The following is a 15,240-nucleotide window of genomic DNA, read 5'->3' as shown; positions in this document are numbered from 1 at the left end:
AGACTGCGGGAACATGCATGAGGAGTCATGGCTGGCGGTGAAGAGAGATGCTGGATACATAAGCACTGGAAACGGTAGAGAGACACCCCAACGCGCCTGAAGATCATCTACTTTGATCCTGGAAATCTAAACGCGATGGAGAAGAAGTCAAAAGAAGCATTTACGGTAGAAGACGGTCCTTAGCTTTACCTCTGGTCACGTTTGAGCTATGGCGCAGTGACTTAGTCATAGGAAGCTCAAATCCCTACCAGTGTCTAGACTATTCACCTGACTTTTACGAAATGATCGTTGTTCGAGTCCACAAATCCACGTATGAAATGGATACGGTTGTAAAGACGTGTCAATTATTGGGCGCATAGACGCGAAGCTGACTGGCACACAGGCGAAGGCGCCACGTACCCATGCCAATCCAGCACCACGTCATCAGAACAGCAGCCAAATGAACCAGGTCGAGGGTGCTTTTGGCACGGGAACGAGATGAGGTTGGAGACGAGATACCCCTGTGGCGCGTGATGTCAGATTGACCAGCCACACGCCCGACGTGTACCTGTTCCTGCGTGCTGTCAGGCCGTATTCGTAAAAGGGCAGCTCAAGTCCGCTTCCAGTTCCAACTCATCTCGCTCTCCATTGCACTCGCTGCACCCTATGACAAGAATCATCACCGCGCCGCATGGGATGGTACGACCAGCTCGTCTACTATCGTGATTTTGCCTATAACGCCCAGCGACTTCGAATGGCGAACGGGAGCATCGGCCATGTGCCCGCCGCGACCTATGCTGAGTATGTAGACGCTTCCTTAGTCACTTCCCCAGTCGAACCTTGGGCGAGCACAGACGCATCGCCGCGCGCGTCGCAACTGGCATCGCAGATGGCATCAGCGCGCGAGAGTGAGGAAAGCGATGGTCGCGATGCATGCCAGTTGACGGCGGCGCAAGACGAGTCGCCGTCGTCGCGATGCCTCGCTGTGCGCCCAGCCCTCGCGCATCGCCTCTACTCCCACCGTCTACACGTACGCGCAAAAGCTAAGCTGCATCGCGACAGATTGCTCTCCGGCCCTATGATCGATATTTACGTGGGCGCGGCCAAGCGCCGCTGGACCCTCCATCGCAACCTGCTATGCCACCACTCGGAGCTGCTCGAGGCCGAGCTCGAGGGCGACGACGACACGCTCGACCTGCCCGACCACGACCCGGCGGGCTTCGAGCTGCTGGTCAAGTGGCTGTACCAGGGCACGCTCGACGACGTGTCTGACATGCCCGACGCCAACCAGAAGTACGAGTACGCCGTGAGCTGCCACAAGCTGTATCTCCTGTGCGACCGCTTCGACATGTCGCAGCTGAAGAACGCGGCCATGGACCAGTACCGCAAGGGCCTGCACGAGGCCGAGCTGGTCCCCGACGCCGACGAGATCGACGACATCTACCGCAAGAGCCCGGCCGGCTCGCCCTTCCGTCAGCTGATGACGCGCATCGCGGCGCGACAGATCATGGACCCTGCCAGCCACCGCGACGTGGAGACGTACCGCCAGTGCCTCGAGAACAACCCCGACTTCGCCCTCGACCTCGTCAAGGCCATCCGCCTCGGGACGGGCGGCGTGCTGTTCGACGACCCGACCGAGGCCGGCAACAAGTGCGAGTACCACGACCACGAGGCGGGCCCCAACTGCCCCGTCAAGGGGAAGAAAAAGGCCAAGCAAGGTGAATAGCCCTGTCTTTACCCTCTCCCCCCCCGCACCCGCCCGTCTCCCTTGTCTTCGCGCGAGACCGATAGTAACCCGCATTAACCAGCCCAGCCCGACCCGCAGTCCGCCAAACCAGCTCCCTCCACAAGCTCCGTCCGACTTCTCCCCCCTCCCCCCCCTCGTCGCCCAAAGACGCCGCCTCGCCCGCTTCCTCCCCGCCCAGCTCGCCGACCTCCCGGCCTAAGCGCCGGACCCCTCCGCCGACGCATAACAAGCCCAGCCATCTCCACGGTCTTAACATCCATGGAATCAGTAATGGCCACGCCGAGCCCGGAAGCACCGCGCGACAGGGCGAAGGACATGGAGAGACTGAGAAGGGTAACCCCGCCGGACAGACGGACTCGCCCGCCAAGCCAGAACGGGACAGCAGCGTCCCCCTCAGCCCCCGACGCGCACCCCCCAAGCTCCGGCGCCGCGTCTCACCGTAGCCTCGCCGTGTCGCACGAGGAGGGGGAAGAAGAAGAAGACACGCGCAACGTCCTCGAGCCAACCCCCACGCGGCGCGGCCTCTGGAACTGGGCCCGATCCGGAACCGGCACCTTCAACATGATGGGGCGCGTCGCGCACCCGGACTGGAACGACACGCCGCCCTTTACCCTCGGCGCCACGCAGGACGACTTCAGCCTGCCCTCCACCACCGCCACACACCCCGACACCCAGCTCCCCGACACCCAGCCCCCCTACAACAATACCCCCGCCACCCTCCCCGCAACACCCCTCTCCTTCGCCCAAACAAAACGCTCCTCAGACGAACTCCTCGCCACAGCATCCAGCACCGCCACATCCGCGCAGTGGACAAACGGCACCGCGCCAGAGACCCCCACGCCCCCGCAGCGCAGACCAGATTCTCCGCTCGAATCAGATTCCGAACCCACACCTACTAAGGATAGCTTCTCACATGCGAAGGATAGCTTCTCACATGCGAAATCAGACTCGGATACGACGCTTTATGATGACCCGCCTACGCCGGCGGTGAAGAGTGGGAAGCGCGGGTTGGAGGGTGCGAATGGGAATGGGAAGGTGACGCCGAGGAGGGTGGCGACGTATAAGATTGCGCTTGCGTCGAGGCTGATGTCGCCTGGTGCTGGTGCTGTTAGTGGAGGGGGGACGTGATGGGGGTTTTTATGAATGATGTTGTTGCTTTGGATGAATTTGTTTATTCACTATACCCTGTTGTTATATACATATATCATGATTTGGGAGTTTTGGGTTGGAGAATGGGAAAATATACACGAATATATACACATATCTACTTCCTTAAATTCAATCAAACCGACTCACAACAACCCCTACACACCTACCTACCGTCTCCCACCCCCCTCCTCCCTCCTCCTCTCCCGTCTAAAACACGCAAACTGCACCCTCGTCCCCTCCCTCAACCCCTTAAGCGTCCGCCTCAACCCCCCAAGTTCATCCTGCAGCCTCACCCTAGCTTTATTATCCGTCTTCCGATCCAACACCTGATAAATATCACTTTGAATCTGACTCGCCTTCTCCGTCGTATACGCCGCGAGCGTCTGAGCCATAAACTCCACATCCAGGGTCGCCTGCATGAGCTGCTGCAGACTAATAGCCGGAAGGCGCGCAGACTCAAACGTCGCGATGAGGGAAAGCGTGCAGGATTCCGTCAAAGCGCGGAGGATGCGCGGTGTGAGGGGCGCGGCGGTGGTGCTGGCTTCTGTGTGGACGATTACGAGGGCGAGGAGGACTGTGGAGACGAAGGGGGAGGGGGAGGCGGGGTGGGGGGTGGCGGCCCAGGTTGGGGCGAAGATGCCGGCTTCGATTGTGGTGTTGTTTTGGGTGGCGTGGGGCGTGGTGTAGGAGGCGAAGAGTTGGGTGTCGAGTTGGCTGAGGACGGAGTGGATGCGGGTGCTTTCGTCGGTTAGTTGGATGGAGAAGAGGGTTTCGAAGAGGGAGATTAGGGTTGGGGTGGTGGTTGTGGCGAAGTGGGACATGTTTGAGAGGGTGAGGAGGAGGCGCGTTGACTGGTGGGAGGTTAGTTGGTGAGGCGGGTTTGTGGATGGGGAGGGGAGGGCTTACTTGTTTGTCGGCGTTGACGCGGCCCCATTCGCTGCCGTCTTCGGTGTCCTCTTCGTTCATGGTTAGGTCGTCGCCTTTTGTGTCGAAGTCGGCGCCGAGTGCTAGACGCCCCTTTTCGGCACACTCGACCATCCCGCTTAGCGTGCGGTACAAGCTGGTTACAAACTGGCTCCTGACCATCTGCAAGAGCTTGTTGCTTGGCGGGACCACGACATCAACCGCCGTCTTGCTCGACGCCTCGACATACATGATCTTCTGCAGGTTGTTCAGCAGGAAACTCTGCACAGCGAGGAAGCGCTGGGGCAGGTTCGTTGTGTCTCTATGTTCTTCATTGCGCGTCCAGTCCTCGAGCACCTTGAGTTTCTCCGCGTCCGTGTTCCACGCTGCACACACGGCTTGCACGCTGCGTTCGCGAACGCCGCCGACAAGCAGGCGTAAGCCTTCGTCTATGCGGTGTGTATCAGGGAGGCGGAGAGAGGCAAACTCGTTTGCTGCTGTGCCAATCAACACAAGCGTCTTGGAGAGGTAGTGCGAGCCTGAAAGTGCGTTGGAGTGCGGAGGCCAAAAGGCGTATTTCTCCCATGTCTCCCCACGGCTCGGAGACGGCGGGGGGACGTTGTTGGGATCGAAGCGGAATCTCGAGTTGGGGTTGGGAGTTAGAAGTGCGCTCATGGGTGTCTTTGGTGTCGAGGGTTCTGGAGATGTTGGGTATGGGGAGAGGAGGAGCGACACGTCTTCGATGGGCGGATCGGAGAAGAAAGAGTACAGGTGTTCTCGGACGATGGTGATGAGCTCTGCCATTCCGTTGTGCAGGTCTGTTACGTTAGTAGGCGACAGCTTGTGGTGTACTGCAGACTGATTGCGATGGCCGGTGGGCAGGTTTCTCTGCGCACGGCCAGCGATGAAGGATTGTGTGATTTCCCAGTACTCAACCAATTCACCGAGAAGACCACCCTTCATAGATAGAAGCGTGTTCATAGAGGCGTGCACGTGTTCCCAAAACTCAATCACTTTGGGCGAGTCCAGCTTGGATGGCTCAGGGGTGATGTTGTTGCTGGTCGGCACCGATCGCAGGTGCTTCTGCAGGAGTCGCAAACTAGGCTTCTCTCCATTCGAAAGATGACGACGGAGGATTTCAGTCTCGACTCTCGAACGCTCACAGGTGTGGTTGAGGCGGGACTTGAAGTACTCGTAACGCGAAAGCAGCCAGATCCAGATGGGGCTGTCTTCAGTGCCCAGCTCCAGCAAGACGGATATGATGCTCAGGTACTCGCCCGACTTGGTGTTCTCACTGCCGAGCTGGTGCTTTGTAAAGTGCGTGGATGCGAGCCTCTTCCAGGACTCCCTCTTGAACTGCTCGATCTGGCGCTCCACGTCCATCCACATCCTGGCCGTGACGATGATCTGGTGTATCTGGGAGTCGGTAAGGGGGGTGCGGGTAGAGTTTGCCTGCTCAGCAACGAAGCGAGCCTCCTCGGCGTACTTGCGCGCGCGTCTGTACTCGTCCACGATCATGTCGTAGTCCCTGCGCCGTATCGCATCCTGTATCGCGGAACCGACCTCGAACAGGCCGCGGTGCTGCTCGACCGAGTCCAGTATGGCCTTGAGGTTCTGCTCCTTGTCGCGTCCGCCCAGCGCAGGCCCCCACACCTCCTCTGCCTTGATAGCGACTTCAGTCAACGGGACCTTGATGCCGTGCACGCCGTACTCGCTCTCCTTGACCAGGGCGTTCTTCCTCCGCTCGGCCGGGACCGTGGCCGAGGGCACTGTGTCGCTGGGCTTTCTGCCCGAGAAGCTCGCGCGGCTGGCACCTCTCACGTGGGAGGGGCGCCTGGGCGGGTCTGGCTCGCTCTCCTTTGCACGCATCTCGTTATAGACGCGATCGATGGTGGCCTTGGCGCCGACGAAGCGGTCGAAGTTGGTCTCGACGAGCACCTTGAGCGAGGCCGATTTCTGCTCGATGGAGCGAGAGAGGAAGTCAAGGCCCTCGAGCAGCGAGTCGGTCGAGGCATCGCTGTGCACCTGGGCGAGGAAGAGGGCGGGCGAGAAGGTCGTCGAGCTGAGCAGGAAGCGGTTCCCTATGCGGCGCCCTATCAGCACGGCTTGGCGCAGCCTCCACGGCACAATGCCCACTCACGCAGCTTGATGTCGTCCTCGACGGCCAGGTGGTTCGCCCGCAGCACCTGCACCACGCTCGGGTACATGCCCAGCGGGTCCTGCTCGTCCTTCTGCACCAGGTTCTCCACGCCATCTTTGGACCGCTCGGCCCCGGGGATTGGCCGCGAGAGCCGTGACCTGTCTTCCAGCACGGAGTATCGTGACTTCCGGCGGTTAAGCTTAGATGTTGTCGTAGTCACCGCCGGGGCCTCGTCCTCCGAGTCCTCCGCCTCGTCTGCTTGGTCCTTCTCTTCCGGCCATTGTGCGGGGTACAGTGTCGTGAGATTGTATTTGTTCAGAATCTCCGTTTCTATAGACGAAGTCATCTTGGTTGTAGCAAAAGGATGTCAATTGTGTGAATGCTGCGTGTCGCAAGTGACAGCTCTCGGGAACGCGGTCGCGCCTGCCAATCAGAATGGCGCACTGCTTGGCGGTGGGGTGCTTGTTCAAGACAGCTTCAACCACGCTTCACCCAACATCATCCTTCGAAACATCGATTTCGTCACGTTTCTCGTAGGTGACACATTCGCCTCCGTTGATGAGAGTGGTATAGCGCACATGTCTCTCCAATCACATATCCCATTAATCAGACTCACTCTCACATCTTGCATCTCTCACTCGTCTACCTTCTTCATGACCATTTTGATTTCACGTTCGCTGTGAAGAACATGATGCTACCTACACATATCACAAGCCGTCAATCACACATGATGTGGGAGTACTCTCACCTTCGTGTCAAGGCTGAGATGTTAACACACCAACTGCAAGCACAAAAGCCGGTCATTTTCTCCCACTCTTACCGCCATGTAACTCACTGCATGTGATGAGAGACATCCATCTCGCCGACCATGACCTTTACCTTGCCATCAACTCCTGCGTTGGCGGCTCTCTTACCGCCCATCTCCATCCCGCCGTCTCCTATGGGTATATAACGAGCTTCTCCTACTACTACAGTTGACTCTCTTTCCTACACCAACCTTTTCTTATCATTTCTCTTCCGCAGTCAAGCCTCTCGTCTAGAGACACTTCCTCCAAACACTTCAGCCTTCGTCATCATCCCTCACATCTCATTCATGGATTCGCGTACGTCAATCGAGTCTCTACTCCAGAGGTTGAAGTCTGGATCGTCGAGTGAGGCAGTGCGTCGGAAAAGCTCAACGAAACATCAACTCGCCACGCCTCCTGCAGATCCATCTTCGCCTTCTGAACCTCCAGGACCAGGCCCAAGTTCTGGACATGGGAAGATAGGTGTCAAGGATTCTGACTTGAAAGAGAATCAAAGAAGAGAAGTCACTTCTAAACTCCTAGACGCTGAAGTGTACGTTGTCATTACGGGTTATGCTATCAACAAGCTAATGTGACAGATGCTTCGAGAGGAGATCACGAGTCGGACTTCCACCCAGGTTCTATCGCACACACCACGAAGTCGCTGCAACTTTGAGTAGCAATGTGACCAAGGACACTCATGTCAGACACCGTGCAGAACCTCGGCTCCGAATCAGAAAGCGCAACGCTTTCCAGTCCATCAGCAAGTTCATCGGAAAGATGGATTTGACCGTGGGACGTATCGAACGCCATCTGAAATGGAATATGAAGCGCGACCCTTCATCCATGATTTCCGCGTTCAATTCACTTGGTAAGTGAGCATATAACTACCCCACAGATAAAATGCTGACTATGAACAGCCCGTGCTGAAGCAAGAGCTAAATTTCACTACGAAGAGAGCCAACGTATCGGTCAACGAGTGTTCGTCGCCGAGATCCTTACCAAAGGGCTTCGACCGGCAACTGTGAAAGCTCGTTACGAAACCACGGAAACGATTTTCACAAAGCATGGGCCACTTCGAATCAATGAGACTTCCGAGCCCATCAAAACTACTTGTGATGTAAATATTCCAGTTTGGATTCGGGACACAGCGATACCCATCGACGACTCCAATATCACACTCGAGCAGCTGGAAAATTCGGGAGCCGACATGTGGCTGTCGATCACAGAGATACGTAAATCTGATCTGCAGGGGTGCAAATCTCAATACGGCGAGAGGGGCCCTATCTGCATGAAGGGTCACGACTATGAGTGGCTCGCATGTGGTTTCATCCTGAAATCACACATTGCGAACATAATGCCTTACGATGGAAAGCAACTTCACAAACAGATGACCTTGAAAGTCATACGAAGCCTTCGTAGCACGGACCGGTGGATCTTCAACTGGCATCGAAGGATGTGGCTTCTCAACCCGAACATGGCGAATATGGCCCATTACCGCATTGAATTTACTAGTGAAAAGCGTCGACGAGATGACGATGACAATGACGAGAAAGGAGACGTCCGGCAGCGACCACGTCTTAGTTATAGTCCGATCACGACTTCCTTCTGCATCAGTCCGGCAGCCTAAAGAAGAGGGTTGATGGATTTTCCAACTTGGACATTCCCACTCACTTTGTCCCATTTCTCAGCATTGGGAACGAGCCTATCAACGACATGACGTGGAACATCATTCCTCACAGGAGAGCAAAAGTATCCATTCGACTTTTATCACGACATTGCTCATTATCCTTGTCCAGCGACATCCCCCCTTTTCTTTCATTAGCTTTGCGCTTTCCAGCATCATTCCAAACCCAAAAGTGTATCCTTGACATTACCATCAGCTCCCAGTTTTTCCCCATCACAATCATTCATCGCCCATGAGGCAGCACAAAGGCCAAGCGTGTATTTCCAAGTGGTGCGACATCATACTTCCAGCTACCAATCTCTTTTTCACATATACGTTTGCAGCAGTACAGGTACAGGCATACAACTTTCATCAACAGGTGGTCAGCAAGTTTTTCCTTCGTCGGCCAAAGATCATGGATACTTTCCGGCGATTTCTTTCCCCACTCATCTTTAGTGTTTCATATAGTCATCCCAGAATCTCATCTCATTCATCATCTCATTTGACAGTTTGTGATATGGATTTCGTGCGCGTCTCAGGCGTTCTATCACATTAGTCCATCTCAGCACTGCGCAAAGCTTCTCTTGAATCGATCATCATCATGGAGTATAGAGATGGGCAAGTCGCTCTCACCGAACCGGTATTCAAGCTCTCATACCAATGCTAGCGACACAAAACACATAAAATCAGCAAAGAGCCAACACCCAAAAATTTATGGTTTCTTTCTACATATGCAAAGGAACTTCGTGAAGCATGGCCAAACAATCGCACATAGCTACCACAAGCGTCAAGTATCCTGAAACATATTAACCCCACACCACGATCCCAAGTATCCCCTCGCTTCATACCCCTCAAAAGCCTCTCATCGACACCCCTCCTCTGTTTCCTACCCACAGCCGGTACTAGCCAAGCTTCTTTCACACATATATGCACGATATGACTGAACAAAGCTTAACCATCAACACATCGAACCAAACCAAACGCACCCCTAGTCCACTCATTCACACCACATTTCCCTACCTTCTGTCTTGTCCTCATCCAACTCAAACATCGCCCTTAACCCGATCTCCAGCCCATCCCATCACATCCCATCACATCACATCAGCTGCATTCCACCATACCACCGAGGCACCATTTTTCAACCGACTCCTAATCAGGGCTGCTCACCAGTTGGATATCGTATCCACTAGATAGCCCTTCCCACCCCGCAAAATCTTTCTACACAACTAGACCGCGGTCCGTACCGTGGCGTTCGCACTCGTTCTGCGGGAGATGGGGAGAGTATATGGGTTTGTGTCTTTGGAACTGGTTAGTAGGTTGGTGGTAGCTGTCAATCTATCATCAGAGGTGCATAGTCACAGTTTATCAAAAACATTAGCTGGCTTGTGTGGGAGTCGTCGTTGGGTTCGTGCTGTCCTTGATGTTGGGGGTCAGCGATGATGGGCTGCCGAACGGCGTGTCAGATGGTAGTGCTGGAAAGGCTCATGGAAGTGTGCTGGGAGACGATCGAGACGGGATGGCGGGGGACGTGTTGAGAAGAATCTCGAAAAGTTGACTGTGGATGATGGAACGTTTCGGGAGGCGGTTGGGAAGATGCTTTGGTAGGGGGTAGAAATGTTTTGTACATGATAGGGTTGACTGTTTTTCGTATTTGACCGATGAAGGTAGGATGCAATTGTAAGTCGGTGGGCAGGGAGGAGGTTGAGCGCTTGGGTAGGTGAAAAAGTGGGATATAGTTCTTGATTGATGGGCTTCACATGTCAAATTTGCAAATACTGAGTAGATGTTTCTATTCGGAGCTGATGATCTAATCGCGCTTAGGCTCCAGTAGCTGCTAAGCCTTCCTCAGTCCAAAGATCCACCCAGCATAAGCTCCCATGTTTCGAACGTTTGACCTGGTTCGTGTGTTCTGGTATTCGCTGTAGTATAGGGAAACGAGAAAAGGAGGGGCGCGGCGGGGCGAGATATAATTGTGTTCTGTCGCCTTGCAGTTCGTCTCACAGCCATGCCTCCCTTAGCCCCTTTACCCACCCCTCTACATGGATCCGTAAAATCCATTTCTTCCTTCACCCTGTAGACTGTGCCACCTTGCATAGAACCTCGGAGTGTTGTCAGACGCGGGCTTCGTAGTCGGGACTGTAGCGTCGACGGGTCCAGGGGGTGGTGTGGGTACACGAGCGTGCAACGAGACCGGCGTGTCTTGAGATACCGGGCCTGAGATATCAGGCGAAGACGTCTGCGAATCCTCAAGGGTCTCAGGTTCCTTCGCGAGACACACTGTGAGCCAGGAACCTTCGTGCTCAATCATATCCATGAAATGCGGCTCTGGCTCTGGCGCTGGTTCCTGCTCTGGCTCTAGCTCTCGTTCCGGAGCAGAGAGCATTGCGCGCCTTATCTCGCTCCGTTGCAGGTAGCGTGCGTAATTGTCGATCCACGTGTCTTCCTCTGCGGCCTTGGGACCCCACTGCGGTCCCTTCTCCAGTTTGACGCGACGAGATATGTGCGTGGGGTGTGTGTTCTCGGTGATTTTCTGCCTGTGATGCGGCTTCAAAATCCGGCGCGGGCGTTTTGGGGGTTTGGCACCCATCATGCGTGTTGACGGGGACATTGGCTTGTTCACATGGCCCTTGGGGCTTCCTCGTTGGTTGGAAGCTTCTGTCGCAATGGACAATTGTTTTGGATCTCAAAGAGACGTTGATATAGGAATTCCATGAGCGTTTTTTATGCCGCCTGCCCCGATTGGAACGGGGATTGGTAGCGCCAACCACTGTTGCGATGTTGCGACAATCCAGTTTGCGACGTTTTATTGGTACGGGGGCCTCAAACTAGGGATAAGTCTGGAAGCAATGTGTAAAGATGAATCGATAATCGGATCTACCTAACGTTTGAGTCGATGGAGACTCCTTGGGCTGGACGAAAAGGCAGAGGCAAGGTCTCACCTAACCGAATGAAGCCTTGGGCAGGAGTTCTGCGATGGGCGACAGCGTTAGTCATACCTTCCTGAGTGGCTTCAGAAAGTTGTCCCACAATCTTCGTGATGGATTTAAGCCTATTCGCTCATCGACTTGGAAATCCGAAACATTATTGGAATGTTGACCAGTGTCTGATACGTCGAGGCTGGCGAAGCACACCGACTGGTCACCTCACTGTGACTCGCGATTGGTGACCCGGCGATCGTGGGTTCTTCCTGCACTTGTAGTGATTGCACATGCAGATTGAGCCAGAGTAGAAGCTCGAGGAAAGACGAAACAAAAAGAACAAAATTAAATCGGATACAATCTTGGCAAGAAGGGTCTGGCAGTACAGAAAAATGATTCAGTGTTGTTTGCTATGGGCGCGGACGTAACAAGCAGGGGCGACCAATTAATCCATACCCACCGACTAGTCATAGCCAAACAGGATGCAAAGCAGCCTTTATAAAACGCCGTAACTATGCAGGGTATCATGAGAAGTAAGAGAGTGTTCCAAACGCACGCAACAAGGAAATCGACCGCCTACGACATATCCTGGAAAGGAGTCACATCACGCCCGCTAAAGCGGAGAGCGTCTGAAGAGTCCATGCCGTCGCCCATGTCCATATCCTCGTCGTCGCAGGTGGTCTCGATAGATCGCTTGCGACTGAGAGACTGGGAAGGTTGGAGGTGTGAGGCATTACCGTTCAGCGTACTGCTAGTTTGTAGTGATTGTGCGTTCGAAGTAGCAACCGAACGCTTCGCCTGAATGATGTCCCAGTGTGAGCGCAGGATGTTCTTGAGGGTGTCATCGAAGTTGACGCAGAAGCGCTGAGCTTGGCAGACCTGCATGGCCTTGACGTGGTTGAAGTTGCTCAGCGTGTCCATGAGATATGCCGCGACGACAGCTGCAGACTTCTCGTTGCCGGATTCGCAGAACACCAACACCTTTCCTAGTGTTGGCTGGCCAGTCTTCTCTATGGAATACTGTCGGGCCCGTGCGACATGTGAGTTGATCATCCTGGTAGTTTCTGCGAACCGCCCGACGAGGGCGTGGAAGGTGGATGATTCGATGGTCCTCACCTCGGCACACACCTCGTTCGCTGCCAGCAAGGCGCCCTTCAAAGTGTTTTCTTGGGCGCGAATAGCCAGGGCCATTGTGATGCCCTCCCGCGCCAGGAACGCCTTGTCTTTCACAGACACCATGGGACCCAGATATAGCCAGGGTAAGATCATCTGCGCCTGCCTGCGACGTTCATATGCCCAATCAAGCAGCGTGTTGGTCTGCACAATGTTCTCGAGGTTCATATCCTTCAAGAAGCTCATGTCCACCTCCTCTGCAGATGCATTGCCGAGTGCGAGCCCAGGCATCTCGGTGGTGAGGGTAGGTGGGGGCACGACGATTCGCGGCGGCGTTGGCAGTCGATAGCTATACTCGTTGTGGTTGCGCCGATGCACAGTGTCGGGAGAGTCGGACATAGCCGACTCCTTGTGAGGTGAAGCTATGAAGTTCATAACGGGCGAGTTGTAATGTATGGTGATGTGAGCTTGTGGTGGATACAGTGGCGGAGAAGATGTTGAGTAAGTTCTGGTGGAGCGCGAGCAGCCGAGTGGGGATATATAACGTGAGGTGTCGGACGTGCGCTGGATCGCAGTGAGGTGAGGCACTTTGGCGGCGTGTCGTTGAGTGGGAGGGTCTCGAAAGCTGAGGCAGGCGGCAACGAGCTAGTGGATCCGATACAAGGCGGGGTCTTGATGTCTTGATACGCTATGACAGCTGCCTGGCAGACAACATCATGATCGATGTGTAAGATGCAGCATACACTATAATCATAAGACAGAAGCATGGAACGTTAGAAGGTTATTGTGGTGTACGAAGGGATGTCTGGAACCGAGAGCAGGCGTTGAATATCGCTGACGTAATGCGTCAACTATGACTGGTCTTCTACCTCCCTCACAACCTCCCACTTGTTAATTGATCACTAGATACATATAGTATGTAGATTTACTACTACTGTTTGCGCGTAAATACGCGTAAATACGCGTGAAAACACGTGAACAACTAAACTTTTCCCTTCATGTTGCCAATTCTCGTTTCGATCCTTTACGATTGCGCAAGACATCTCCGTGCACGCGCTGCAGATCCCATTTCCTAACATGCACACCCATGCAAGTAATACTTGCCCACAAGAACCCTAGGTCTAAAACTAACCTATCAAAGATTGAGGTGATAAACCTATTCCTGTGCAGGTAATACCCTTTACAGGCTAGGGCACAAGAAGTAGACGGACAGATCGAGCGTACCAGTGGTTCATTGCCTCATTATGCTGTTGTCTACTCAATATTGGATGTCAAACCCTCGTAGACTACTTGTATCCCTATCTCTAAAAAACCCTAGCTGGCTGTGTTGGCTGCATATCCCACTCAGCTGGCTCTTCACCGAACCGCCTGCTAGAACTGCTCTCATCCTCTACCAAACGCTGCTCCTCTCTATCCACCCTGCGCTTTTCCTGTTCTTCCAGCAAAACGACCTTGATCTTCTTCATTTTCATGAAGATCCACACGCCTAATGCAACCGTGATCAAAAATATAATACCGAAGATGATGGTCTGTGTATTGTCATCCTCGCCCTCTTTTTCTACCATCAGTACGCCCAAATACACAAGGAAGATCTGCTTCGGCATCGAGAGCAGTGTTGCTATGGCGAAGTGCCAAAATTTGACATCGCAGGTACTGAAAACGGCCGTGCTGAAATGCGCAGGAGCGGCGGAAAGGCGGATGATGACGACAATGAAGAAGCCCCCATCGCGCGTCATGCGAGCCATTGCGCCATAATTCAGGTTCGTGCGTTCGAGCTTCGCAGCCTTGTTACGGAACAGGTGTTTGAATGCGAACCAGGTACCAACTGTACTTGCAGTTAGTATGTGTGACTCGAGTACATAAACGATACGGGACAAGCTTACTCTCGCCGATGAAAGTCCCGGCTGCTACAATAGCGAACCCAACCCATAGCCCGTAGACGATACCGCACAGGAAGGCAATAATCTCATGGCCAAAGAGAGGAGGAAACGATATGATTATTAGTATGAAAATGGGTATGAGAAACCCAGCTGGCAGGTCTCGCACGTCCTCCGAAAATGGGCGTAATTTCTGGAACGAGCGTCAATAAGCCGCCTTTCCCGAACAGACTTGGCAGGGGTTGAAGCTTCCACTTACTTTCACGACCTCATCATGATGCAACGTTAGAACAGCAGTAGCTATGCCAACCGCTATGAAAAGAAGATGAATTGCTGTGTTGTGTTAGGCGTTTGCGTTGATCTGGGTCGTGAAGGCTACCATACGTATATATTTTGGCGTGAACAACAACTTCTTCCAGTTGACTGGCCGGTACTGCGTCTCCTCTGTGTCCTCGTAGGTTCTTTGCTGTTTTATCTCTGACATCTCAATGTCCTTCTCCCGCTTTTTGAACAACATCGCGTTCGTAGGTTTGGGGTAATTCGAAAGGCCGAGCGAACTGAGAATAACGTTCTGTCCAGATGGCGATTACGGGGGCGTTGACAATATGCGGGCGCGGGAATACCCTGAACCAAATAGATATCAGTCGCAGGGCTGTGTCGGGGCGTTATTGCCGCCGTGATTTGAAGTCTATTTGAAACCAGCACGGTTATGATTGGCATCCCGCATAGTCGACCAATCAGGTGGCTCGATGATCCTGAGAATGAGACGTTAGCGCGGGGATGAACGCTGGCCCTCAGATTCATAAAACCCACCACACGTCTACGCATTGAATTGGAACATCTGAAGCGCAGTTGGAACCTGTGTGTGGTACTTGTTTTCATTATACGTTACTGCGACTGTTTTGTCTCCCATATTCGAGCTTGACAGAAGGTGAAGTGAAGGATCCATTGACCCAAATTATC

At 53.9% G+C, this 15,240-nt stretch overlaps 6 protein-coding genes across 6 annotated transcripts; 2 read left to right on the top strand and 4 right to left on the bottom strand.

The window, feature by feature from the left end:
• Nucleotides 1-868: 868 nt before the first annotated feature.
• On the top strand, nucleotides 869-2,854 carry P153DRAFT_295266 (uncharacterized protein; the record flags this gene model as incomplete). The annotated part of the gene is made up of 2 exons (XM_033664018.1): nucleotides 869-1,697; nucleotides 1,788-2,854. 2 exons carry the CDS (start codon nucleotides 869-871, stop codon nucleotides 2,852-2,854), a joined length of 1,896 nt encoding a protein of 631 aa, XP_033521941.1.
• Nucleotides 2,855-3,051: 197 nt separating this feature from the next.
• On the bottom strand, nucleotides 3,052-6,283 carry P153DRAFT_319842 (uncharacterized protein; the record flags this gene model as incomplete). The annotated part of the gene is made up of 3 exons (XM_033665100.1): nucleotides 5,919-6,283; nucleotides 3,782-5,859; nucleotides 3,052-3,726 (listed from the first exon to the last, which is right to left on the bottom strand). Coding segments are annotated over exons 1-3 (3,099 nt in total), but the record flags the coding sequence as incomplete, so codon positions are not given.
• Nucleotides 6,284-7,312: 1,029 nt separating this feature from the next.
• P153DRAFT_295249 (uncharacterized protein) lies at nucleotides 7,313-8,333 on the top strand (the record flags this gene model as incomplete). Its single annotated transcript, XM_033664015.1, has 2 exons — nucleotides 7,313-7,574; nucleotides 7,624-8,333. Coding segments are annotated over 2 exons (972 nt in total), but the record flags the coding sequence as incomplete, so codon positions are not given.
• Nucleotides 8,334-10,404: 2,071 nt separating this feature from the next.
• Nucleotides 10,405-10,956, bottom strand: P153DRAFT_358424 (uncharacterized protein; the record flags this gene model as incomplete). Its single annotated transcript, XM_033666796.1, has 1 exon — nucleotides 10,405-10,956. One exon carries the CDS (start codon nucleotides 10,954-10,956, stop codon nucleotides 10,405-10,407), a length of 552 nt encoding a protein of 183 aa, XP_033521938.1.
• A 907-nt stretch (nucleotides 10,957-11,863) lies between these two features.
• Nucleotides 11,864-12,835, bottom strand: P153DRAFT_358423 (FMI2 protein; the record flags this gene model as incomplete). The annotated part of the gene is made up of 1 exon (XM_033666795.1): nucleotides 11,864-12,835. One exon carries the CDS (start codon nucleotides 12,833-12,835, stop codon nucleotides 11,864-11,866), a length of 972 nt encoding a protein of 323 aa, XP_033521937.1.
• A 779-nt stretch (nucleotides 12,836-13,614) lies between these two features.
• On the bottom strand, nucleotides 13,615-14,949 carry P153DRAFT_368163 (uncharacterized protein). The gene is made up of 5 exons (XM_033668446.1): nucleotides 14,662-14,949; nucleotides 14,537-14,610; nucleotides 14,284-14,470; nucleotides 13,714-14,225; nucleotides 13,615-13,678 (listed from the first exon to the last, which is right to left on the bottom strand). The coding sequence occupies exons 1-5, from the start codon at nucleotides 14,792-14,794 to the stop codon at nucleotides 13,655-13,657; spliced, it is 930 nt and encodes a 309-aa protein (XP_033521936.1). The 5' UTR covers nucleotides 14,795-14,949; the 3' UTR covers nucleotides 13,615-13,654.
• Nucleotides 14,950-15,240: the final 291 nt, after the last annotated feature.

The sequence above is a fragment of the Dothidotthia symphoricarpi genome, assembly GCF_010015815.1.
Source record: "Dothidotthia symphoricarpi CBS 119687 unplaced genomic scaffold P153scaffold_14, whole genome shotgun sequence".
In the NCBI taxonomy this organism is placed as follows: domain Eukaryota; kingdom Fungi; phylum Ascomycota; class Dothideomycetes; order Pleosporales; family Dothidotthiaceae; genus Dothidotthia; species Dothidotthia symphoricarpi.
Note: the sequence above shows the minus strand (reverse complement) of the source record. Positions and strands in the feature narration are given on the sequence as shown.

Excerpts from the sequence above, each read along its gene's own strand:
- P153DRAFT_368163 (XM_033668446.1), bottom strand. The coding sequence starts at position 14,794 with ATGTTGTTCAAAAAGCGGGAGAAGGACATTGAGATGTCAGAGATAAAA. Across the intron at positions 14,471-14,536 it reads ATCATGATGAGGTCGTGAAA|AAATTACGCCCATTTTCGGA; the intron begins GTAAGTGGAAGC and ends CGCTCGTTCCAG. Across the intron at positions 14,226-14,283 it reads CGGGACTTTCATCGGCGAGA|TTGGTACCTGGTTCGCATTC; the intron begins GTAAGCTTGTCC and ends CTGCAAGTACAG.